The following is a 26,184-nucleotide window of genomic DNA, read 5'->3' on the forward strand; positions in this document are numbered from 1 at the left end:
CTTACTCTCATATTCCATTTTCCCTTTCTTAATAAATCCCTTTATCCCCCTTTGCTGAATTCTAAGTTCTTAATCCTCAGGTCTGCTAATTTTTGGCTAATTTATATGCCCATCTCAAGATCGAATACTATCCCTAATTTCCTTTAGTTGCCACAGTGGCGCCACCTTCCTCATCTTGTTTTCGTACCAGACAGGAATAAACATTTGTTGCAGTTCATCCATGTGCTCTTTAAATGTCTGCTGTTGCCTCTCCACTATTATCACTAAGTAACATTTCCTGATTTATCATAGTCAGTTTGGGCCTCTCAGTGTTGTAGTTTCCTTTATTTAGATTCAGAACCCTTGCCGGAGAATCAACTACATATTTTTGGAAGCACATTGAAAATCAACTCAGACAAATACCAGAGCTTTTGTTTGTACTCTAATGGAAAACAAAAATCAGCACTTCCTTCTAGATCAGCTGGGGGAGTGGTGCTGGAAAAGCACAGCAGTTCAGGCAGCATCCGAGGAGCAGTAAAATCGACATTTCGGGCACAAGTATTCCTGATGAAGGGCTTTGCCTGAAACGTCGATTTTACTGCTCCTCGGATGCTGCCTGAACTGCTGTGCTTTTCCAGCACCACTAATCCAGAATCTGGTTTCCAGCATCTGCAGTCATTGTTTTTACCTTCTAGATCAGCTGGTCAACCTGTGAGAGAAATTAGTGTTTGTACAATTCCGTTTTTGTAATGTGTTTTAGGTCAATTTTCAGTATTTAAGAGATAAACAAACTTTTGTTACAAGGTTTACCAGAAATAAAAAGGTGCTTTCTTTTTAAAACTTCATGATTTAAAAGCAAATTATCACTAACCACTTCTTTCTGAAATTGTGAGATTAGTGAACTACATGGGACAACTCATGCCCTTTCTCCTGGTTGATAATCACGTGACCTCTGCCTAGTCCTCCTTATGACAATGCTGGTGAGAACCAGCAGGTTTCAATTACAACAGGGCGAGATGTGTAATTTCAGTGGACTGCAGAACACTCGCCAATGTTCCATCACCTTGTGATAGTGTGTTAGGTTTTACCACCAAAATATACGAATGCTTTCATGTGACTGCTTAAATAAATATAAAACTATTTGCTCACACAACACTGGTAATTCAAATTAAATTAATGTACCTCCGATTTCATGAAATATTTTCAAAATAAATTACAATCATACTGCTTTAAGAACTGTCAAATCATCTTCAGCTCTCTGAACAAATAGTTAATTGAATTAGTTCCGAGTTACTTTGAATATGGTAAGGATCTTATTCTACATCAGATTTGGTGCTTTCAGTTTCATAAACCAGCATCCCAAAACCAATCTTCATCTATCAAATTGGATATTCTCCATCTTTGGAACAACCTGATTATTGTTTGTGCATTAATAGCACTCCATAACTTGACAACAAAGCCACAAAATATCAAGTGGAGCAGAATACACACCTCCACACTCTGTACAAGTTTTTTTCCTCTCAGTCATTACTCATTTACTCCATTTGGCTTGAGCATGTCAAATGGCTCTTTGAAGCACATAACTAAAAGATATAACTACAGATGTTAGAACCTCTGGTATAATGGCAATTTAGGTACCAATTCTTATATAGGGCAGGGGATGCCAATTCCGTACATCATTGACCAACACACCTTCACTCTATCCTCAGTTAACTACTTGGTGTCAAGGACAATACACAGCATTATCTATAGGGAACTCTTATTAGTATGGTTTTACATTTGAAGATCATTGGCTCTAATTTATTGTTGTCACATGTACAGTGAAGAGTTTTGTTTTCAAGCAGTACAGGCAAATCATAAAGACATACAGATCATAGGGTACTGAGACAGAGTGAGGCATGCAAGGTTATGACTGCACAGGAAGTGCACAAAAGGTCAATATTAGATTTGAAATTAGAGAGATCCATTCAGCAGGCTAATAAAAGCAGGGAAGTAGCTGTTCTTGAATCTGTTGGTGCATGTTCAAGCTTCTGTATCTTCTATCTGACTGAAGAGGTGGAAGAGAGTATTACTGGGTGGAAGGGGTCTTTGATAATGTTGGCAGCATTTCTGTGGCAACGAGAAGTGTAAACTGAGTCCTTTGGATGGGAGGTTGACTTCCGTGACATCTGGGCAATGTACGCAAATTTCTTAGTTTCTATGGTCCTGGGCAGAGCAATTGCCATACCAAGCCATTATGCACTTGGATAGAAAGCTTTCTATGGTGCATCTGTAAAAGTCTGTCGGTCATGGAGGCCAGTACCACCATGAATCTGGACTTCTCATGTTTTTACCAGAATTATTTTTGAACACGTCTTCTCCATAGCTTGGCTGCTAAGCATATCAAAGTCCATGAGCATTTCATTTACATTGTTGTTGCATCATAATGGTTAGGACAAAGTGAGGACTGCAAATACTGGAGATCAGAATCAGAACATGCAAAGCTGGAAAAGGTAGCCGATCAGGTAGCATCTGGCGAGCAGGACAGCTGATGTTTCAGGCATAAGCTCTTCATAAGTAATGAGGGGGCCACCAAGAGGGCTGAGAGATAAATGGGAAGGGGATGGATCTGGGGGTTAGGTAACTGGGAATGCGATAGGTACATGAAGATATTGGGTGATAGTGATAAGTTGGAGTGGAGGGTGGACCAGATAGGTGGGAAGGAAGATGGACAGCTAGGACAGTTCAAGAGAGTGGTGCCAAGTTGGGGGGTTGAATCTGGATAAGGTGGGGGGGGGGGGTGGGGGAAATAAGAAACTGAAGAAATCAACATTGATCCTGTGTGGTTAGAGGTCCCAAGGTGGAAGATGAGGCATGCTTCCTCTAGGCATCGGGTGGCTAGTGTTTGGCAGTGGAGGAAGCGCAGGACTTGCATGTCCTTGGAGGAGTGGGAAGGGAAGTTGAGTGTTCAGTCACAGGGTGGTGGGGTTGTTTGCTGCATGTGTCCCAGTGATGTTCTCAAACATTCCGCAAGTTGGCGCCCTGTCATCCCAACGTAGAGACAACCACATCGAGAGCATTGGACACAACAGATAATTTGTGTGGATGTACAGGTAAATCTCTGTTGGATGTGGAAGGATCCTTTGGGGCGAGGGAGAGGCAAGTGTGTAGGTTTTGCACCTCTTACGATGGAAAGGTAAGGTGCCGGGAGTGCAGGGTGTGTTAGTGCGTGGCAAACCATGATGTCACCTCCACTCCTGCTGTCCCACAGACCGCAGCCACTGCTGAATATACTGCCTCCACAACTGTGCCAAGACAACTGCCTCCGCGATCACCACCGAAACTACTATGAAGCCTACCCTGCATGTCATTTCCACCCCCATAGTTGCCACCACCTCAGCCACTTCCACCCCCACTGACATCACTCACTGGAACACCGCCGAAATCGCAAAAGTCGCATGTAACATCATGTCCATCCCCATGGATGCTCCCACCCCCTTGACCCCATGGTGAACATCACTTCAGTTGGTCACATCACCCATGACTCCATAACCATACTTACTCTAGAGACAGCCTCCGCTCCCACTCCCAACTCTAACCCCGCTGTATTTTTACCATCCCACCCAGAATTCCCCAACACCAAGGCTGAACCATCGGTCCTCAGTATAAGCCTCATCTTTGTCCCAGTATGCTTCTGGATCAATGAATTCAACATGCATTGCGACATTGAACTTTTCTTCTGCCACCTCCGACTCAGTGCATACTTTCTCCATCAGGACTGCTGCCCACCCTCAGAGGACCCCTTCTCCCACCTCTAATGCACTCCATCCACTTGGACACCCCGTGCTAGTCTGTTACCCGCCCTTGATCTCTACATCTCCAACTGCTGCTGTGACATTCACTGCCTCAACCTGCCCACCTCTCTCACCCCCATTCTAACCTTTCACCCTCGCAACATGCAGCCCTCCAACCCAAACCCAACCTTACCATCAAACCAGTGGACAAGGGCAGTGGTACTTTTGGTGCACCTATCTCTACACTGCTTATGCCACTCGCCCCCTTGATGACGACTACAACTTCCCATCACCAAATCATCTCCCAGATGATCTGCAATCTCACCAACTCAGGGGATCTCCCACCAACAGCCTTCAACCTCATAGTCCAAGAACCCCACACCACCCGGTTCTATCTACTACCCAAAATTCACAAACCTGACTGCACCGGTCAAACCATTGTCGTAGCTTGCTCCTGCCCCACTGAACGTATCTCTGCATACCTTGACACCATCCTGTCCCCCCGGTCCAGGATCTCTTCACATACATTCGGGACACCAGCCAATCCCTCCACCTCCTCCATGACTTTCGTTTCCCTTTCCCCAACACCTCATCTTCACCATGGACATCCAACCCCTGCACACATCTATCTGCCATAATGAAGGCCTCCAAGCCCTCTGTTTCTTCTATGGGGCACCGGGAGTGGAGGTGATATCATGGTTGGCCACGCACTAACCCACGCTGCACTCCCGGCACCTTCCCTTTCCATTGTAAGAGGTACAAAACCTGCACGCATGCCTTCCCCTCGCCCCAAAGGATCCTTCCACATCCGACAGAGATTTACCTGTATCTTCTTCTCTCCCAACCACTGACACAGTCATTTGATTGGTCGAACTGGTCCTCACCCTCAACAATTTCTCCTTTGAATCCTCCCACTTCCTCCAGACCAAAATGATAGCCATGGGCACCCCCATGAGCCCCAGCTATGCCTGCCTTTTCATCTGGTACATCTAACAGTCCATCTTCCGCTGCTATACTGGCACCATTCCCCACCTTTTCCTCCACTACATTGATGCCACCTCATGCTCCCATGAGGAGATTGAACAGTTCATAACTTCACAAACACCTTACACCTTGACCTCAAGTTCACCTGGACCATCTCAGACACCTCCCTCCCCTTCCTGGACCTTTCCATTTCTGATGACTGACTCCCCACCTTTCCTCCTGTAAAAATGCTATCTCTTACACCCAATTCCTCCACCTCTGTTGCATCTGCTCCCAGGAGGATCAATTCCACCACAGAACATCCCACATGGCCTCCTCCTTAAAGGACGGCAATTTCCCCTCCTACGTGGTCAACAATGCCCTCCCACGGATCTCCTCCACTTCCTACATTTCCGGTCTTGAACTCCACCCCTCCAATCACAACGAGGTCAGAACCCCTGGTCCTCACCTTCTACCCCACCAACCTCTGGATACAACGCATCGCCCTCTGCCATTTCTGCCAACTACAAACAGACCCCACCATCAGGGATATATTTCCCCTCTCACCCCTGCCTGCGTTTTGCAGAGACCATTCCCTCCGCGAATCCCTTGTTAGGTCAACGCTCCCCATTAACCCACCCTCCACCCCCGGCACCTTCCCTTGCCACTGCATGAGGTACAAAACCCGCACTCACACCTCCCCTGTCACCTCCATCCAAGGCCCCAGAGGATCCGCCCTGGGGTTACCATCGATGCTCATAACGCCATTGAATGTCAAGAGGCAGTGGTTAGATTGTTTCTTATTGGAGGTGACCATTGCCTGGCTTTTGTGTAATTTGAATGTTACTTGCCAGCTGTCAGCCCAGGTGTGGATATTGCCCATATCTTGTTGCATTTAAAGATGGACTGAAGAGAATCACAAATGGTGCTAAACATTATGCAATCAAACATCAGTAAACATCCTCATTTCTGACATCTTGATGGAGGGAAGGTTGGTGAAGCAACAGCAGAAGAGGGTTAGGCCTAGGATACCACCCTGAGGAGCTTCTCCAGAGATGTCCTGGAGCTGAGATGGCTGACCTCCAACAGCCGCAACCATCATCTTACGTACTGGATATGACGCCAACTAGAAGAGAGTTTGCCCCTGATTCCAAGCTTGCTGGGGCTCAGGAGCTAATTGAGTCTGACACAACCCAAGCGGGGTGTCAGTGAGCAGATTATTGCTTCACTTTCCATCACTTTACTGATGATTGACAGCAAATTGATGGGGCAGTAATTGGCCAGATTGGATTTGTCCTGCTTGGGGTGTATCAGACAAATGTGGGAAACCTTCCACATTGTTGAATAGATGTCAATGTTCTACCTGTACTAGAACAGCGTGGCTAGGCATGTGGAAAGTTCTGGAGCACAAGTCTTTAGTACTACTACCACAATGTTGTCAGGGTCTATAGTATTTGTAAAACCAATTGCTTCGTAATATTAATGGAGTGGATCCAACTGGTATTCTTTATATTCTTAGGCATTGCCTGACACTTCAAAATGCAGGTATAGGACATAAACACTGCTCGACTTGGTGTCAGGTAGTTAAGTATTTGAGATCATGAGTCATACAAAACGCAGTCAAGATCTGTTGGAAAGTCCAAAAAAATTGCAGATGCTGGAATCCAAGGTAGACAAACAGTAAGTTAGAAGAACACAACAAGCCAGGCAATATCAGGTGGTGGAGAAATCAACATTTCAGGACTGAAGAAGGGTTACACCTGAAATGTTGACTTCTCCACCTCCTGATGCTGCCAAGACCTGACAAACAGCTGACCCAGCCAACACAATTTATCTTGTACTTACTCGTGCTGTTTGCATATTTCATCAAGATCTGCATTTACGTTACTGCTTTGTGATTTTCTTATCCTTTCCAGTTCACGGTCAAGTTCCAGGCGGTGTGCGTTCTTCATTGCTTCAATTGCTTGTTTAAAAGAAAAGAGAAACACTAAGCTCAAAACTACAAGCACAAAAATATAAGTGAAAATATCAAAAAGTCAAAATAATCAGTAAATAATCACCCCTTTCCCACCAGGAGGCTGCAATCTATATCATTAATTACAATAAGAATCCTTGCAGATTCCTCCCTACTTATGCAAGTGGGATGAGGTCTTAAATATATGCAGAAGTTGAAGAATGAGGTTTCAAAATTTCTTAATCAAAACCACTGAACTTTTAAAATGTTAGTATTACACCAATCATCTTTTTGCTAAGAATATCATACTATTTCTGCAACCATATGTAGATTTGTCACTACAGCACAGAAAATATGTATGACTGAGAACATACCGAAAAGGCAAAGTGTTGAGTTGGGTTTGGTAAATCTTAGACTGCACGGAAAAGGGCAACAATAGAGGCAAGGAACTTCAGTTTACATGTCTCAGAAAAGAGTGGGTTGAAGTGGGGCAAGTAACAATATACTCATTCTACTTGGTGTCAGGTCTAAAAATGATTAGATTAGATTAGATTACCTACAGTGTGGAAACAGGCCCTTCGTCTCGAAATACCTTTACAATACCTTTGAAAACTGAGAATAATGGTACTTTTTAAATTGCATGTTCCCAGTTTATATGCTATTGCTGAACAAGATCAGTATAAAACCAGCAACACCACTAGCATCATCCACACCTAAAGAAACCACTGCAAATATAGTTAGTTTTAAGAAACATTTGTGTTCATACACATTGCCCACATCCACAAGACTTTTGTTCATTTTCCTTTTGTGCTTCTCAAGTTACTGATACCAAGATCCATGCATAGACCAAACAGGAAGGACCCACTTGTTATACTTCAAGAAGAGTTGACTGCTTTAATGTTTTAATACAGTAATTAACAAATGCAGAATCAAGTCAAATGAAGTGAATGAATGAACGAAGTGATTTTTTTCTCCCAGAATACCTACACTCCACAGAACAAATCAGCCCAGCTGTAGAAACAGAATGTGCCAAAGGTATGTGAAGAGCGAACATTTAGTCTAATGTGCATGCATTTTTAATAGGACTGATTTCAATATGACCTCATTCACGCACCAATGTGAAAAGACATATTTTTGGTAAAGTTAAAGACTTGATGTAGCATAGTTTATCTCAGGAACAAAGCCAGCACTTCAAAGATTGCACAACGAGAAAAATAGTTGAATTTCAACCAAATGAGGACTGTTCATTCCAATTCTGAGAAGTGTGAGTAAAAGGGGAGTATTAACAATTTTTACAAATTTAATGGTGAAGGACAGAGGACCTGTGGGGTAAACAGATGCAATCCATTTACGATTTCACTGGGAATTTTCCCACATTTGTTTATGTCACTGCATATAAAGACAAGACGAAATTATTTCCACAGAGGGTACTGTGCTGAAAGATCACCAGGGAAATGTGGTTACAGAATCCATGCCAAATGTCTGAACTTTATTGGAACTGATCTCAGCACTACATTTTCAAATCAAAAGCAGAGCTCCACGTCTGTAACAATATATTATAATCTCATGGTTTGTAGCAAACTACAACTGAGAACTAAACTCATCCACTCACCATGATAAAACTTTCACAATGCATCGTGAACACGGAATCCACGAAAAATTGTTGAAACATAAATGAATCACAACTTAGAGTCAACTATGACATACACATTTTTTCCAATTATTACTTTGATTTCATTTAATTGTATCTGAATAATGCTGTTTGCTGTTTCGTTTTGATTTTTACTACTGTGTTTGCAACAAACATCAAATTCAATTTCCCAAAATTCTCAACTGTAATCACATTGGCCTTCCAGAGGTAATGCTGGGCTCTATAGGACAAGCTTAAAAAGTTGTTGACAGATCAGTTGATCAATGCTTTTCTTTTGTCTGCACTAAAGTGTAAAGGGAAAAAAAGAGCTGCACTTTAGCCATACAGACCTTATAGTTTACAGCCATATAGCATAATTTAGAAAAATGCTCTGTTGCCTTATGCCATTAAAGCTGTAATCTGATGGTTTCAAAAGACTTCCTATTCTTCCAAAGTCAATTCTAATAAGCACATGCAACTCATAATAGTCTGGTTCACAAAATCCCAAAAGACTCTCATTTTCTTCATGCTTATACATTATACTTACTGGTTTAATCTGCTTGAGTCCTGAAGGCTTGGTCAAAAGGGTAGTTTATATTTTTGGCAGGTAGATAGCTATAAATATGCAAGTGATAAGCACTGACCTAATCTTCCTAACAATGTCTGACAGCAATTTCCCTCTTTATTCTTGGTCCCTGTTGAACGAATTAAACAGCTTTAAACAAAATGGAGAGGTGGGCAACTCTTTTGGAGAGATGGAACAGCACATCAAACGCCTGATGTGAATTAACAGTTTCTCACTATTGCAAGTGCAAGAACTTTTGACACATTCTGTTCAAACCCATCCAAACTTTGGAATCTGTGTACATAATACACTTAAGCTATAATTTCTTGGCAGCCTCACTTTTCTGGAGGAGACTTATAAGAACGGACGTGGGGTGACCCTCAAACAAGCAGGGATGACTATTTTCAGATGTGGGATGGTTCCCGCTTTGTAAACAATGACGTTTTAATAGTCCAGTCTCCTTTCAATCTCTGACACATGCATCACATCAGGGATTGCTGAATGCATATTTTATTGGGCAAGTCATAAACTTTTTTTTGAAGTAACAAAGAAGATTGATGAGGGCAGAGCAGTAGATGTGATCTATATAGACTTCAGTAAGACGTTCGACAAGGTTCCCCATGGGAGATGAATTAGCAAGGTTCGATCTCATGGAATACAGGGAGAACTAGCCATTTGGATGCAGAACTGGCTCAAAGGTAGAAGACAGACGGTGATGGTGGAGGGTTGTTTTTTAGACTGGAGGCCTCTGACCAGTGGGAGTGCCACAAGGATCGGTACTGGGCCCTCTACTTTTTGTCATTTACATAAATGATTTGGATGCGAGCATAAGAGGTACAGTTAGTAAGTTTGCAGATGACACCAAAATTGGAGGTATTGTGGACAGCGAAGAAGGTTACCTCAGATTACAACAGGATCTGGACCAGATGGGCCAATGGGCTGAGAAGTGGCAGATGGAGTTTAATTCAGATAAATGCGAGGTGCACCATTTTGGGAAAGCAAATCTTAGCAGGACTTATACACTTAATGGTAAGGTCCTAGGGAGTGTTGCTGAACAAAGAGACCTTGGAGTGCAGGTTCATAGCTCCTTGAAAGTGGAGTCGCAGGTAGATAGGATAGTGAAGGCAGCGTTTGGTATGCTTTCCTTTCTTGGTCAGAGTATTGAGTACAGGAGTTGGGAGGTCATGTTGCGGCTGTACAAGACATTGGTTAGGCCACTATTGGAATATTGCGTGCAATTCTGGTCTCCTTCCTATCGGAAAGATGTTGTGAAACTTGAAAGGGTTCAGAGAAGATTTACAAGGATATTGCCAGGGTTGGAGGATCTGAGCTGCAGGGAGAGGCTGAACAGGCTGGGGCTGTTTTCCCTGGTGCGTTAGAGGCTGAGGGGTGACCTTATAGAGGTTTACAAAATTATGAGGGGCATGAATAGGATAAATAGACAAAGTCTTTTCCGTGGGGTCGGGAAGTCCAGAACTAGAGGTTTAGGGTGAGAGGGGAAAGTAATAAAAGAGACCAAAGGGGTAACGTTTTCATGCAGAGAGTGGTACGTGTATGGAATGAGCTGGCAGAGGATGTGGTGGAGGCTGGTACAATTGCAATACTTAAGAGGCATTTGGATGGGTATATGAATAGGAAGGGATTGGAGGGATATGGGCCAGGTGCTGGCAGGTGGGACTAGATTGGGTTGGGATATCTGGTTGGCATGGATGGGTTGGACCGAAGGGTCTGTTTCCATGCTGTACATCTCTATGACTCTTCCTGTGCCAAATTGACAAACTATTCAGGATACAAGAGTTGGTACTGCTGCTCCATAGAAAAGTGAAAGTTTAAGTGGCACTCATGTAAAACTTGGGGTTTGTATTAAGAGCTTAATTGTTTACCTGAACAAAACGATTTGCATTCAATTAAATTAGGTAGTATCTTACCTCAGAAATATTATAATCCCTATCACTGGATATTACCAAGAATTAAGATGATGCATTAATTGTGGCAAGATGCATGGATTATGCCTTAATTATGTGAAAGTGCATGGTGCATTTTTTGAAGAAGCAAGATCACTAGATGGATGCATGTGAGCAGAAGAGGATTATCTAGAAGACATCTGATAAACTACCGCATCAAGGGTCATTACAGAAAATAAAAACTCCTGGTGGTTGGGGCAGCATATTGATATTGATTAGTCAGCAGAGTAAACATAGATGCTTTTCAGGTTGGCATGAAGTAATGAGTGATGTTCCAAAGGGATCAGTACTGGGACGTTAACTGTTCACAATTTATATAAATTACTTGTATGAAGGGATAAAAGGAATGGGTTGCCAAGTTTGCTGATGACAAAGATGGAAGGTAAGCTGTGAAGTGGGCACAAGGAAGCTGCAAAAAAAAAAAAACTAGATTGGTTAATTGAGTGGGCAAAGATGTAGCAAATGGAGTATAATGTGGAAAACTGTACATTGTCCATTTTGGTAGAAAGAATAAAAAACGTTGCACAAATATTTGCATAGCTCTGAGATGCAGAGGGATCTGGGTTTTCTGGTATATAAAATCACAAAAGATTAGTATGCAGGTAAGGCAAATAATTAGGAAAGTTAATAAGGCTATTGTTTACTACTAAAGAATTGAACACAAAAATAGGGAGATTATGCTTCAGATATACAGGGCACTGGTAAGACCACATCTGGAGTCCTGATCATCTTTTTCATAGAACATAGAACAGTCCAGCACAGAACAGGCCCTTCAGCCCACGATGTTGTGCCGACCACTGATCCTCATGTATGCACCCTCAAATTTCTGTGACCATATGTATGGCGAGGAATCCCTTAAATGTCCCCAATGACCCTGCCTCCACAACTGCTGCTGGCAACGCATTCCATGCTCTCACAACTCTCTGTGTAAAGAACCCACCTCTGACATCCCCTCTATACTTTCCTCCAACCAGCTGAAAACCATGACCCCTCGTGTTAGTCATTTCTGCCCTGGGAAATAGTCTCTGGCTATCGACTCTATCTATGCCTTTCATTACCTTGTATACCTCAATTAGGTCCCCAATGAAAAAAGTCCGAGCTCAGTCAACCTCTCCTTATAAGATAAGCCCCCAGTCCAGGCAGCATCCTGGTAAACCTCCTCTGAACCCGCTCCAAAGCATCCACATCTTTCTTATAATTGGGCGACCAGAGCTGGACACAGTATTCCAAGTGCGGTCGAACCAAAGTTTTATAGAGCTGCAACAAGATCTCACGACTCTTAAACCCCTGTTAATGAAAGTCAAAACACCATATGCTTTCTTAACAACCCTGTCCACTTGGGTGGCCATTTTAAGGGATCTATGTATCTGCACCCCAAGATCCCTCTGTTCCTCCACACTGCCAAGAATCCTATCCTTAATCCTGTACTCAGCTTTCAAATTCGACCTTCCAAAATGCATCACCTCTCATTTATCCATGTTGAACTCCATCTGCCACCTCTCAGCCCATCTCTGCATCCTGTCAATGTCCCGCTGCAGCCTACAACAGCCCTCTATACTGTCAACGACACCTCCAACCTTTATGTCATCTGCAAACTTGCTGACCCATCCTTCAATCCCCTCATCCAAGTCATTAATAAAAATTACAAACAATAGAGGCCCAAGGACAGAGCCCTGTGGAACACCACTCACCGCAGACTTCCAGGCAGAATATTTTCCTTCTACTACCACTCGCTGTCTTCTGTTGGCCAGCCAATTCTGTATCCAGACAGCTATGTTCCCCTGAATCCCATTCCTCCTGACCTTCTGAATGAGCCTACCATGGGGAACCTTATCAAATGCCTTGCTAAAGTCCACATACACCACATCCACAGCTCTACCCTCATCAACTTTTCTAGTCACATCCTCAAAGAACTCGAAAAGGTTTGTGAGGCATGACCTGCCCCTCACAAAGCAGTTTTGACTGCATTTAATCAAGCCATGCTCTTCCAGATGGTCATAAATCCTATCCCTCAGAATCCTTTCTAACACCTTGCAGATGACTGGCGTGAGACTTACTGGTCTGTAATTGCCGGGGATTTCCCTATTTCCTTTCTTCAAGAGAGGAATTACATTTGCCTCTCTCCAGTCCTCAGGTACGACTCCAGTGGGGAGCAAGGATGAAAAGATCTTCGCAAGTGGTGAAGCAATTGCATTTCTCTCTTCCCAAAGCAGCTGAGGACAAATCTGGTCCAGGCTTGGCGACTTGCCAATCTTAATGTTTGACAAAATTTTCAGCACATCAGCTTCCTCTATCTATATCCATTTCAGCATGCACACCTGCTCTTCAAAAGGTTTCATTCACTACAAAGTTCGTTTCTTTCATAAAGACAGAAGCAAAAAACTCATTTAGGGCTTCCCCTACCTCCTCAGACTCCACACACAAATTCCCTATGCTATCCCTGATCGGGCCTACTCTTTCTTTGACCATTCTCTTATTCCTCACATAAGTGTAAAATGCCTTTGTGTTTTCCCTAATCCGTTCTGCCAAGCCTTTCTCATGCCCCCTCCTGGCTCTCCTCAGACCATTTTTAAGCTCCTTCCTTGCTTGCCTGTAATCCTGTAGAGCTGAGCTTGACCCTAGCTTCCTCCACCTTACGTAAGCTACCTTTTTCCTTTTGACGAGAAGCTCTACCGCTCTCGTCATCCAAGGTTCCTTTATCTTATCACTTCTTGTCTGTCTCAGAGGGACATATTTATTCATCACTTGCAACAACTGTTCATTAAATAGTCTCCACATGTCTATAGTGCCTTTACTATGGAACAACTGCTTCCAATCCATGCTTCTTAACTCATGTCTAATCACATCATAGTTTCCTCTTCCCCAATTAAATATCCTACCATTTTGCCTAATCCTCTCCTTCTCCATAGCTATGTAGAATGTGAGGCAGTTGTGGTCACTATCACCAAAATACTCTCCCACCACAAGATCTGATACCTGCCCCGGCTCATTGCTGAGCACCAAGTCTAGAATGGCCTCTCCCCTCGTCCGCCTGTCAACGTACTGAGTTAGGAAACCCTCCTGAACACACATAAAAAAACAGCTCCAAGGAAGGATCTAAATGCATTGGAGCAGTTCAGACAAGTTTTAGCATACTAATAACAGGAACAACTGGACTTTCTTATGAGAAAAGGCTACAGAGGTCAGGCTTGTACCTACTGGAGTTTGGAAGGTTAGGAGGTGCCTTGATTGAACCATAAAAGATCCTGAGGGGTGTTGACAGGGGAAATGTCTCAAAGATAGAAGATCTGTATGATGCAAATGCACGGCAATTATACTGTTAAATTCATCAAAACTACAAACTGTCCCTTGCATTACCACATGGATAGATCCTATTTATTGTGCTGGATGTATTACAAACTCCAGTCTTTATATGGAATTAGAGGAGTTTGGAAAATTTGTACATCAGCTTACATTTGTTGAAGGTGCATGCCAGATTTTTATGGCGCATGTAGAAAATTTATGTATTGAGAAATCAGTCAATTAATTTCAGAATTTGGTAAAGGATGTTGCCACAATGAACAGTTTGTGTCACAGGCATGTTAAATGTATAAATGAAAACAAACCATTTCTATCACTGCCACAGAAGCGTTCTGACAAATATCAGTTCTTCTTTCATCAATCTAACCATTTTGATATCTATTTTCTCCGTCCTCTGAACACATTTTTAATTAAAGTGCCATTGTTGATTTCACTAGACTGGCAATACTGGTTTCAAAACTATCAAGCTTAGTTTCTGAATCTTATACAGAACCTTAGTTGACACATGCCCATCTCAAACGGTGTATGCATGCTGCCTGCGTTGGACAAACTGCTCTAATCATTTCCACCACAGCTGTTAATAACATTTAGCTATGATAATCTTTTTGAGATGCACAACGGCTGAAAAATGTGCTACTCTCAGATGTGTTTCAGAGGAGAAGGAACCATTAGAGCCTTCATCAAGATAATAACATCAACATTTTAGTCATATTTAGATGTGCCTTGCAATGTTAAGGGATACAAGGAACAGGCCAAGTGCTGGGATTAGAATTGTTAGGTGTTTTAGTTATTTTTGACTAGTGCTGACTCAATGGGCTGAAAGGCTCTTTTTTTGTGCTGTAGACCTTGATTACTCTAATGACTTTTTTTGCAGCATCTCTGCTTCTTAAAATATGGAGTTCATCCAGTGTATCCCTACAACTACCAGTCAAAGATTCTGAAGAGGTGTCATCAGACTGGAAATGTTAACATTGCTTTCTCCCCACAGATGCTGCCAGAGCTGCTCAGTTGCACCAGCAATTTTGGTTTTTGTTTCAGTTTTAATATCCACACACAGCAAGCAAATCAGTATCAATCTGGCTGTTCAAAGCAATGGGTAATGCAATTGGCAGAAAACATTTTATGAGTATGCTATCGATGATGTCTACTGGGCAATATTACACTTAACAATAATCAATAGATTAGGCAACATCAATGCTTCAGAATTTTGACTTTAGTAGGTGGACAAAATACAGACACTCCCAATTTAAATTCCCAAAGATACCAATGAGAAAAAGCATCCTCATCCATTCCTCACATACCAGAGATGGTAGCAGCTGTCTCTTCAGCTAACAACCGCTCTTTATCTTCCTGTAGGTTCTCTAGTTCTCGTTGGTGCTGTCGGTGAAGCTCTTCTATTACCTTCTGATGTGATTCTTCCATAGCAGAAAATCCACGTTCACATGTAGCCTAAAGATCAAGGCGAGAAAAATAATCATGACAAATCCCTTATAAAGTTTCAAATAGTGCAGACAGTTGTGACTTACACTGAGTTCTCCCTTGGTCAAAAACAAGAGTTTTCTTCAAAATTTTAAAAATCAATTGTGTACTATGTGGAAAATGTTACTTACTTACTTTTACTTGTTCAGTTTTTCAATTATATTAATTTGCAATAGTAAATAAGAGATTTGTTTTAAAGGGCATATAACAGCAAAGAGGACAAAGAAATAACAAGGGAAGAACTGCTCTAGTAGTTATGAGCAACATCACAAATACATTCAAAGGAATGCATTTACAATAGTGTGTCATACTGCAGTTTTCCCTAACTGTATTCAAAATTTGCCCTTTCACTGCTGGGGCCTGTGTTCAAATCCAGCTGGGGAGGAGTTGGGTCAAACAAGTGCTTTCACTGACAGACACCAATTGTTCAAAGTTTAATCCAGTTCTCTATGGATGAGTGTTTACAAACAAAAACTGCTATTGGTCCTATTGAGAAGAAAAAAAGACTATGCTCTGAACATCTAACCACTAGCTTACTAGATGCATAACTGAAGCAAATATCATTAAAGACAACTCTCTAGAATTAGTAATGATGTAACAGAACTTATTGTGCAGATGTGGCACATTTAAGACCTAACTACAAAATGTGATTGGTCCACCTTATAATGTCAGAACTGCAGGTTCTTTTGGTAATATGATGTTAGCCTAATTTGCATTACTAGAATTTTTGGCTTGATTTTAAAGCCTTAGTTGATCACAGCTTAGTGTTATTTTCTTCCCTTCTCCATTGTTAAATACAAAGTAGGTGATAATCATAGTGAGATTTCACAAGAGCTGACCATTAAATGGTACCTCGGCATTCACAGAGCCACAGAGACGTACAGCACAGAAACAAACCCTTCGGTCCAACCTGTCCATGCCGACCAGATATCCCAATCCAATCTAGTCCCACCTGCCAGTATCTGCCATATCCCTCCAAACCCCTCCTATTCATATACTCATCCAGATGCCTTTTAAGTGTTACAATTGTACCAGACTCCACCACTTCCTCTAGCAGCTCATTCCTTACACATACCACCCTCGACGTGAAAAAGTTGCCCCTTAGGTCTCTTTTATATCTTTCCCCTCTCACCCTAAACCTATGCCCTCTAGTTCTGAACTCCCTGACCCCAGGGAAAAGACTGTCTATTTATCCTATCCATGCCTCTCATGATTTTGTAAACCTCTATAAGGTCACCCCTTATGTCTGACTGTGCTACTAGGATGTGCATTAATGCAGCCAGTGAGATTTTCCTCCCAATGTTTTGCACATTTCAGATTAAATTATAATTTAAACTGTGTACATGGCAAATGTACAGATAAAATTTAGCATTCAACAACCCTCACTATTTAGTATACAGACCACAGAATTCAAAACAATACCCAAAGATAATGAGAAGACATATCCAAGTAAACCATAACTCTCTAGATTATAAATGACTAGGGTTGCTATTACTGAGAGGTCCAGCACATAACAGTTTCTGTTAAGTTCCTGGAGTAACTCAACACCTTACTAATGGTATTTCAAGAATATCATTAGGCCGTATTTTCCAAAGGATTTCTTCACAGCAACAGCAAGATGACCAGAAAGTCAGTGGTATCAAGTGGTCAAGTAAATGACTTTCCTGCAACAGTATACTGCATATCGGGTCTCAGAATAGCCAATGAAAAACGATTAACTGCTGATAACATCTCACAAATTAATTTATAGAAAACTGATCAATGAACTATACTAACAATGTTTTTTCTCCCCATTCTGCACTGGTACCTTTCATCTTTTCTTCAACATCAGCAATTGCAAAGTTTTCATGTACTGAACTGGCAACTGAGCTACAAGAGATGTAAAAATGACACAAAACTACTGTGAATTATTGAAATGTCCCTCAAGTGAAAAATCATCCTATTAAGTTGCCTTTTTCCTTCTAGGTGACTGAGCTATACAAATATATATCTATCTATCTAAAATATATATCAAGCACCAACCCCATCCTCCTCCATAAAATGTTAATAGGACATGTGGGATTGCTATTATTGCATTGGTTTTGATCAATTATTTTAATAGGAACAGGTGTAGGCCATTCAGCCACTCAAATCTGATCCCCATTCAATGAGATCATGGCTGATCTGTGGTTTCACTCCATATATCTGCCTTTGGCCTATATCCCTTAATATCTTTGCTTAGCCAAAACAAATTCTGAGATTTAAATTCTAGAGAAAACCAGGCATAATTTTTATAATCTCTCCTCATAACTTAGCCTCTGAAGTCCAGGTCTCATTCTTGTAAACCTATACTGTACTCCCTTCAAAGCTAATATATGCTAAGGGGTGGGTGCCCAGATCTGCTCTCAGGACTCCAATGACTACAATTTTTTAGTATAGGAAAATTAATAAAATAGATTTTTCCACCTGTTCACCCCTTCCATTCCAGGGAACATTCAAACAGAGTTTTGCTCGTCACAGTTTGAAATGAAATTCAGTTTATAAGCTGCACAAACATACCCTACTTTGCCATAGCATACTGTACTACTAAATCAATTCCTTTCATGACAAAATCTGAGTTTTATTCTTCATTTTGCCTCTTTGAACTGTCAGAAAGCACTATCCTAGAGAACTATGGTCAAACTGCTGTGGAATTTTCTATTACAAATTTTACCCTCTAAACAGCAAAGCATATTGGTGACATTTATCACAGCAATTAATGTGAGGCAACATGGCCAAGTAGTACAAATATTCACCAAAACATATTGCGTCAACAAACTTCACTTAAAACAAGTTATTTTGGAAGGATTCAGTGCACTTCTTTCAGAATTCTTCATAAGTTTAGACTGATTCTCTATTTAGAAAACAGAGATTCATCAAATCACAGTCTGTGTTCACTAAGGTAGAGACTGAGGGGAAGAATTCTTTACATCCTAAAGCAAATCAATTAATCATAATAGAAGCTATGACTTTGAGACTGCTGGGTATTGACTGGCCTCAGGGAAGTTGCTGTTGTGTGGAAAATTGTTTTGTCAGAGGTATTCCAAATCAGTTTCTTCACTGGCCCAAAACACAAAAGTCCAGCAATCATTGTAGCCACTGCAAAATGCTCTAAGTCAGTGACTAGATGCAATATCCCAACATAGTAAAATGTTTGCCATCATTAGATTATAAGAGTCAACCAATGTTCCAACACATAATGGGAGTGTAATTAATCAAACTACTTTCTACTGGACCTGCCTCTTTACAACATGCAACTGATCTGGCTTGAACAGCATCTCCTTGACCAGTGTCAAATTCCAAACTAAGGTTTTAGTTTGCGCCAAAAATTTAACAGAATCTAATAAATGCAAACCTAGTGCCAGGACAATATAAACCCATGCAGTGACAGATGTGAAAGTAGGGCAGTGCATTCTATGGGTGAAGATTTTCAAAAATACAATAAATATAAATTACAAACAAAGTGATGGAAATGCATAACATATCGATCAAAATCTAAACAGAAAGCTTATCCTCAACTGTGGCCCATTTATCAGAACTGAACTGCAATACAAATTCTGACAAAGGATCACAGCAGAAACATTATCAAATTTTCTTGAACTGTTGTGCAATTCCACAAAATCTTATTTCTCAGGTTTTCACTGCGTGTGCTTTGTTTTCACATGCTTAAATATTATGTATGCTTATTTTATATAACCCTTGTATGATCTTCTTTTTAACCTTCACTTGCTTTGAAAACTCAGGAGCTACTGAATAGCAAATTCAAAATGGATTCGAACATACACTTGTATGCTTGACTATCGCATCACTTTACTGAAGCACAAAAATTAATGCTACTTCAATAGCTCTTCAGAAATATAATTCATAATTTCCTCTGTCCCACGAACTGTTAACTTTTCAATGGCCCACAGATCTCAGTGTCAATCACCCTCCATTATTTCAATCAAGCAGCCAATCTTCTTCACAGCACACCGAGCTGATAATCCAAAAAAAATGCTTGTCGGGTCAACTGATGGCTGTTAGTAATCAGAAACATGCAAATCCCCCTCACCAATGAACAACGCCTTGCTAGATATGGTCTTAGTAAGCACACATCATGAGTTGATCTATGGGCCCCAAAGATAAATGTGGCATTTAATGCTAACACAAAGAAAATGTTCATTTATGTACCTTATTGGATTTGAACTCAAGCTGCCAGAGGGAAAAAGGCACTATTCTGTTAGTCACCCAAGCACTTTATCACTTGGGACAATTTAAAGACTTTTGAACAGTGTAAAAGGTGACCTCTTTCTAAATATAAAATATTATAAATTTAAGGATTTTACAGCATTTCTTGACAAGAAATAAGTTGCTAGCTTTTAATGCCTCAAAGTGCGATAGAGATATGTAGCCAGCTGAAAAAGAAGGAAAGAGAAAAGGGAAATTCATAAATTAGTAGCATAGCATCAAGGCAAACAGCAAAGGGCAACATAACCATCAATTTACATTACTAAGCACACTGGACAGCTATGAAGAGATGTTTTTAATCAAGTGCAATCGAACCCATTGTTTTGACAATCATAAATCCAAAATATTTAACTGAAGTGACAAATGATATTATTCAAATTAAACGAAATATTGCAACTAAAAGAGAAAATTTATTTTTAATGTGCAGACTTGTTTGAAGAAAATAGTTTGTAACCTTTTCTTTACTTAGGATATTTGTTCGAATTTGTAAAAGGTTTTACAGTTTGACAAATCTCAAAAGAGGCAAAACTTTACATTGGTCTAATCAAATGATTTTATACATGAAGAATAAATTAATGGCAAAGAGTGTATACAAACAACAGGATATAATTAGTTATTATGTAATCTGAGGTATACTAATTTTTTAACCTCAGATGATAGGACAAGTCATTACACGGAATTTACTTGGACAGTACCCTCGGTTCCTTCAAGTACAATATACATTTAATTGCTGATTAAGTAATCAAAACAATCTAGTTACATAATAGTAAAATGGGTTCAATTGTATTTGAAAGGATTGCTTAAAAGCACAGCAAAGAGAAGAACTGGGCAAATTTCAGGTACAATTCAAGTGCACTCATGCCATAAAGCTAGCTGAGTTCAGAATGAAAGAGTTTTTCATAATATATTTTTATGCAAAGTTATGCAATTAGTTTCTTACTGTTCAGCAAATTTTACCCCCATAGTATTTGATTCTTTCTACCATTTCCCCAGAATTTGCAAAGTTTGCTCTGCATGATTTTGCCCAGTTCAATAATATATCATGCAATTCTATCCTCCATGCCGGCTGAGCGACTAAACAGAACACAAACAAGCTAATTGCTGGCAGCAAGGTGTAACGCTACAAGCAACATGCAGATACTAGTCGGTATTATTAAACACATGGACACCTTGAGGTTCTCCAAGTCCTTTTCATATTTCTCCCGCAGAGTTGTTGGGCCGACTTCAATCTTATTTTTCATGACATCTATCTGGGACTCCAGCTCTTGTATGCGATTTCTCAGCAAGATCACAGAATGTGGCTCATTTGCTGTTTTTCTGTACTGGTCAGTGGATCTCTGCAGATCACATACAACATCCACCTCTTTGAGATTGCTACATTCTTTTAAAGCTTCTATTTCATGTGTGAGTTCTTCTTTTACTCTCGCAAACCTTTGCTCTAGCTCTCTCTTCTCCATTTTAAAATCTTCTTTTCGTCTCCTGAGCTCTTCAACATGCTTTTCCTTTAAATTCTCCATGCAGATAGTCAATGAATCTATTTCCTTCACATTTTCTTCAGTTTTCAGTCTGAGTGTCTCCCCTGCTCTTGTTATCTCCCTTTTTAATTTCTCCACCTCTGCTTCATATGCTTCTCTCACTTCCCGCAGCTCCTTCTTATGCCTTGCTGCCATGTCCTGCAGTTCAATAGCTTTGTCTAATGAGTCAATTGGTTCTCCCTCAATTTGGATATGAGTTGTTCCAGCACAAATGCCCGGTTGTGAAATATCCAACTTTTTAAACTCTACAATCTCCTCTTTTAATTTCTTTAGCTCCAAATCCTGTTGCTCTTTCAGCTTTTTCAGCTCAGCGGCATGTTTGCTCTGCAACAAAGTAGTGAAGTTGGAGTGTTCCATCTCCATTGCCTCCAATCTCAGCTGTATATTCCCGCTTTGTGAGAGGTCGTGCCTCAACTGAATCTTGGAGATTACATATGATAATTCAGCCTGTAAGACTGCATCCTGAAGCAGAAAAGGCCACATAATTTTTGAATTACTATGTCTGCTCAATGCAGGTATGCAATCCATACTGTGAACAAGCCTTCTGGCCAAGAGGCAAAGATCATCATCTGTGCCTGACTGAATGGAGTTTGACATTTTCTTCAACGTGTAAGCATTTCTCCTAATTTGTTGTACTAACTCTGCCCTTACTTGAAGTTCAAAATCTTGGTCAGCAGAAAGAGATGCTATTGACAGTTTGAGTGGTTGTGAACACAACAGTGATTCACCTGCTTCATCATTGTTTAGTTCACTTTGAATTTCCTCAAGCAGCCCATCAAACCGACATGTGCCATACGCATCAAGAACATTCCTGAGCATCTGTTTATGGTTCTGGTTTCTGTGATGCATTTTCATATACTGTGCTTTCAAATGTTGTAATTTTTCTTCTGAAGCCTCCAAAATATTATGAGCCCAGAACATAATTTCGCCTTTTACCAAAGTACTGTTTGCCATCATTTTGAGATAACTTCCCATGGGTTCATTCAATTGTTCGTCAACATCGGATGTCTTGCTTTCATGGATCATAGGAAAATTTGTCCAAAATTCTCCTTCAATTAATAATTTGTTGAGAACTGAAGGTCCTATTTTACTGACTTCTTCTAGTGAAATCAGAGTAATGTTTTCACTGTGCTTTCTAATTTCATCTAAAGTACTTTTTATTCCAGAGTCAGAATTCTGCAAAGCATCAGCAATATTATCAAGTGTTGCTGCTTCAAGTGCCAGTTTGTCAACTAAACATTGTAGCTTTTCTTCCTCTGATAAAGAGGCTTTCATTAAATATTCTTCACTGAATAATGTTCTCTCTTTTCTGGCTAGACCTTCTTCCATTTGCTGCAAGTATTGTACTGAACTTTGCAATGCATGTACCAAGTCAGACAATTGTCCATGTTGTTCAGAGTCCCATCTTTGAGCAAGCTGACCAGTTTTCTGCTGTAAACCTTCCAACATTTGACGCAACTGAAGCAGTTTAGCTTGCAGTGCTTGGAATTCAAAGTTTGCAGCTTGCACTAGTATCTTAAGTCTGACATTTGAACTGGAAAGCTGCTGAGACATTGAATAAGTTAATGACTGGTTTTCTTTTCCCTGCTCTTTTAAATGAACTTCAGGGTCCGACAGTCCTCCATGAGTTTTAGTATTACATTGCAGACTTGCTGATCCATCTAAAGGACAAGCAGTTTCCCCTTTAATGGTTTGTTTTGTTATTAATAGCTTAGTTTCGAGTGTGCATATAATTTCCAGACATTTTTTCAGATCTATAATACAACCATCTGCTGTTTTGTAGCATGAACTTTCAGTATTCAGAGAGAACGGCAGTCCTGAAAACCAACATTCTGTGCATGTTTGTCCTACTGAACCAGTCACTGCTGATAACTGGCTCTCCAAAAGCTGAAGCCTTGCCATTAATTCTTTCGAAAGCTGTGCGATACAACTAATTGAGATCGCAACTTCCACTGGTTCAAATGAACTGCTTGTGGTATGAAGAATATTTTCAACTGTAGAACTACCTATCAGGTTTCTTCTTGCTCCACGTTCAGCATTTTTTCTTGAAGCTTCAGTATCTGATTGGAGTTTATTGCTTTGAGAAAGAAGTTCTTGATAACTGTTTTCAGTTACCTGCAGTTTTATCTCCTGTTGAGCCAACCTAGCTTCAGCATCTTCTAACTTGTTTTGAAGTTCTTCTTTCTTCTCTATAAGCATATCAATGTCTGTTGGTACCTGCCAACCAAGGCCTTTAAGTGTAGCCTCTTTAAGCTGAAGCTTCTTTTCTGTCTCCTCCAAGCTGGTACCTAAAGCTTTCAGCTTAATTAAAGCCTCATTGAAGTCTTTATTTTTCTTTTCAAGTTCCCTCTCATAAGATTCCTTCAGTGAGACCATTTTAAAATTGTTTTCTTCCACTTCATTATTAAGTTTATTCAACTCTTGAATAGCTTTTTCAAAATCTTCATTCAAATCTCTGTATCTTGCTCGCTCCTTCACCAATTCTAACTTAAGTCCTTCAACCTCTCTATCAGCTTCTGTCAACTGATTGACAATTTCCTGATGTTGTTGCTTCAATTGTTCATTCTCAGCTGACAAAATATCTATGTCGTGGGTCAGCCTTTTAACTGTGCCTTCAGTCATCTCAACATGTTCTTCCATTTGTCTCACCATTTCACTGCTTTTGAAAGATACTGCCAGTTTTTCTTTTTGAGCTCTCTCTAACTGAACCTCAAAAGACTGCAGACGATCTTCATATTCTCTAACTTTCTCTTCAGCTTCTTGTACACCATGTGATAGGATATCCTTTTCCTTTTCATATTTGTCTTTCAGGCTCTCATATTGTTTCTGAAAACGTTCTTCACTCAGAATGACCCCTTGTTCACTGTTCTGCAACCGACTGGTTACTCCTTCTAGATGCTCTTGTAGTCGCCTGACTTCTCGCTGATAGTCATCCTGAAGAGCCATTTGTCTTTCTAGATCCCTAAAAGCTTGTGTTTTTTCAAGAAGGAGCCCCTCTACCTCTCGAAGCTTCTCTTCACTCTCTTGCAACTTATTGCTAAACATACTTAGTTTTCTCTCGTAATCATCTGCTTGTTCTTTATACTTTTGACGCTCAAGGCGCAAATCATTTTGTGTTTTAGATAATGACTGTTCATTTATGGCAACCTCTGATAAAGAAATGTCCAATCTGGCCTGAAGGTTTTGCATTTTTGTCTCTTGCTGTCTCAGGAGCTCCTTGGCATCCTGATAGCTTTTTTTAAGGCTTTGAGCTTGTGCATTTACCCCTTCCTGTTTTTGTTGTTGAACTTCCAGCTCAGCTTGTAGATCCTGGTTCAGCTTCTGTAGCTGCTGCCAGGCATTTGAACTTGCCAAAGGTGGCTCCAGCTTAGAAAAGGGGACCAGACAGTGGTTAACACAGATGTACAAGATTTTTGAATAAACTGTTTACTTTTTGCTTCTCAGTTCCACAATGGAGATTTAAAACAATTATCGGTTTGTAAATATATTGCTCTTCATGTAGATTTGAAAACTTCAGCATTATTCAAGGAACAAAAAAATAAATCTTTCAGCAATAAATGGCCAAACTATTATCTATTAGTTGCAAATTTAAGCAAAAAAAATGCAAAAAGCATTCTGCACTAATGAAGAATATGGTTAGTATCTTAGACAGCATGCAAATGGAGGGTTAGCAAAATTGGTCAGGAAGCAAGAAATATCAGAACATGGTTAGCATACAATATTCAACATACAGACAGGGAATCTTTCAATATGTTCCAGAAAACTAGTGTTATGAATCTGTGAATAATTTCATAAACAAAACTTTTAAGCTACCAAACACCTTTTCACTAGATTATCCCTAGATTTATAACTTAAACCTGAGCTTTAAAATCCCAAAACAAGTGTTCTACAGGTCTGCCCAGCCTATCTTTCATGATGACTGGCTACAACAGTCTCAAGCCATTATCCAAAGAATAAGCAAGGAGATAAGTGCGCATATTCAAACTATGAGTGTCAAGGCACTCAAATTTAAAACATAGTGCAAAGACAACTTAAAATGAAGTAATTGTCTAAATAATGATGCACTTATTCTAACCAAATGAATGGCTTTATTTATTCTAATGTTCCACATTAATTTTTGGCTAATCCAGTGCACCTATACATCACATCAGCAGCAGCAGTAACACATTGAGAAAAGTGGAAATGGATATAAATTTATTATGATGCTGAAATAAAACTCAAGACATCAGAATTAAAAGTTAATTTCAAACTGACAAATGCCACCTCATATTGAACCATTTAGCATTTTTTCAGTTGCAGTCAGATAAATGTTTTATTTAATATCATTTGACAATGTTTCATTTTTAGATTTAATTTTGAAATAAACGTACAATGATTTTATATATCTTTTTAGCTTTTGATAGCTTTCCATATATAACTGATTTGTATGACATACTCAGATAATAGTTTATTTAAATAGAGGGTAAACAGTTGTAAATGACAATAGAAGCAAAATTTTAAAATAGATGTTGTATAATAGAAATGACCAAATTATTGCAGCATTATGTTGGTAGCAGTTCATTGATCAATACAAATGCTTACCAAACAGGAAAGAATCTTGTCAGGAGTATAACAGAGAACCAAAACAATCAACACAGATAAAGAGAGTTGAAGATGCTCGAGCAAGGAAGTTGCTAGAAATATGTGCCACAATACAAATTACCGGAGCATTTTAAGACAAAGTATAGATGACCAAGCAAGGCATGGAGATATTAGAAGATCCAAAGCTCTGTCAAAAAGGTATGCTTCAAGAAGCAT

The 26,184-nt window shown here is 40.2% G+C and overlaps 1 protein-coding gene across 5 annotated transcripts in view; it reads right to left on the bottom strand.

Annotated features, from left to right (window-relative positions):
- The window catches only part of mprip (myosin phosphatase Rho interacting protein), a 441,123-nt gene that overhangs the window by 26,290 nt on the left and 388,649 nt on the right, over positions 1-26,184 (bottom strand). For 3 of the 5 annotated variants that reach the window (XM_072558240.1, XM_072558238.1, XM_072558239.1), the window contains 3 exons: positions 21,022-24,753; positions 15,430-15,577; positions 6,561-6,678 (listed from right to left, as the gene is read on the bottom strand). In XM_072558240.1, coding sequence (XP_072414341.1) covers positions 6,561-6,678; positions 15,430-15,577; positions 21,022-24,753 — 3,998 coding nt within the window. The remainder of the gene's footprint in view (positions 1-6,560; positions 6,679-15,429; positions 15,578-21,021; positions 24,754-26,184) is intronic. The other 2 variants (XM_072558241.1, XM_072558242.1) reach the window with 1 other exon arrangement.

Source organism: Chiloscyllium punctatum, chromosome 39 (genome assembly GCF_047496795.1).
Source record: "Chiloscyllium punctatum isolate Juve2018m chromosome 39, sChiPun1.3, whole genome shotgun sequence".
Lineage (NCBI taxonomy): Eukaryota > Metazoa > Chordata > Chondrichthyes > Orectolobiformes > Hemiscylliidae > Chiloscyllium > Chiloscyllium punctatum.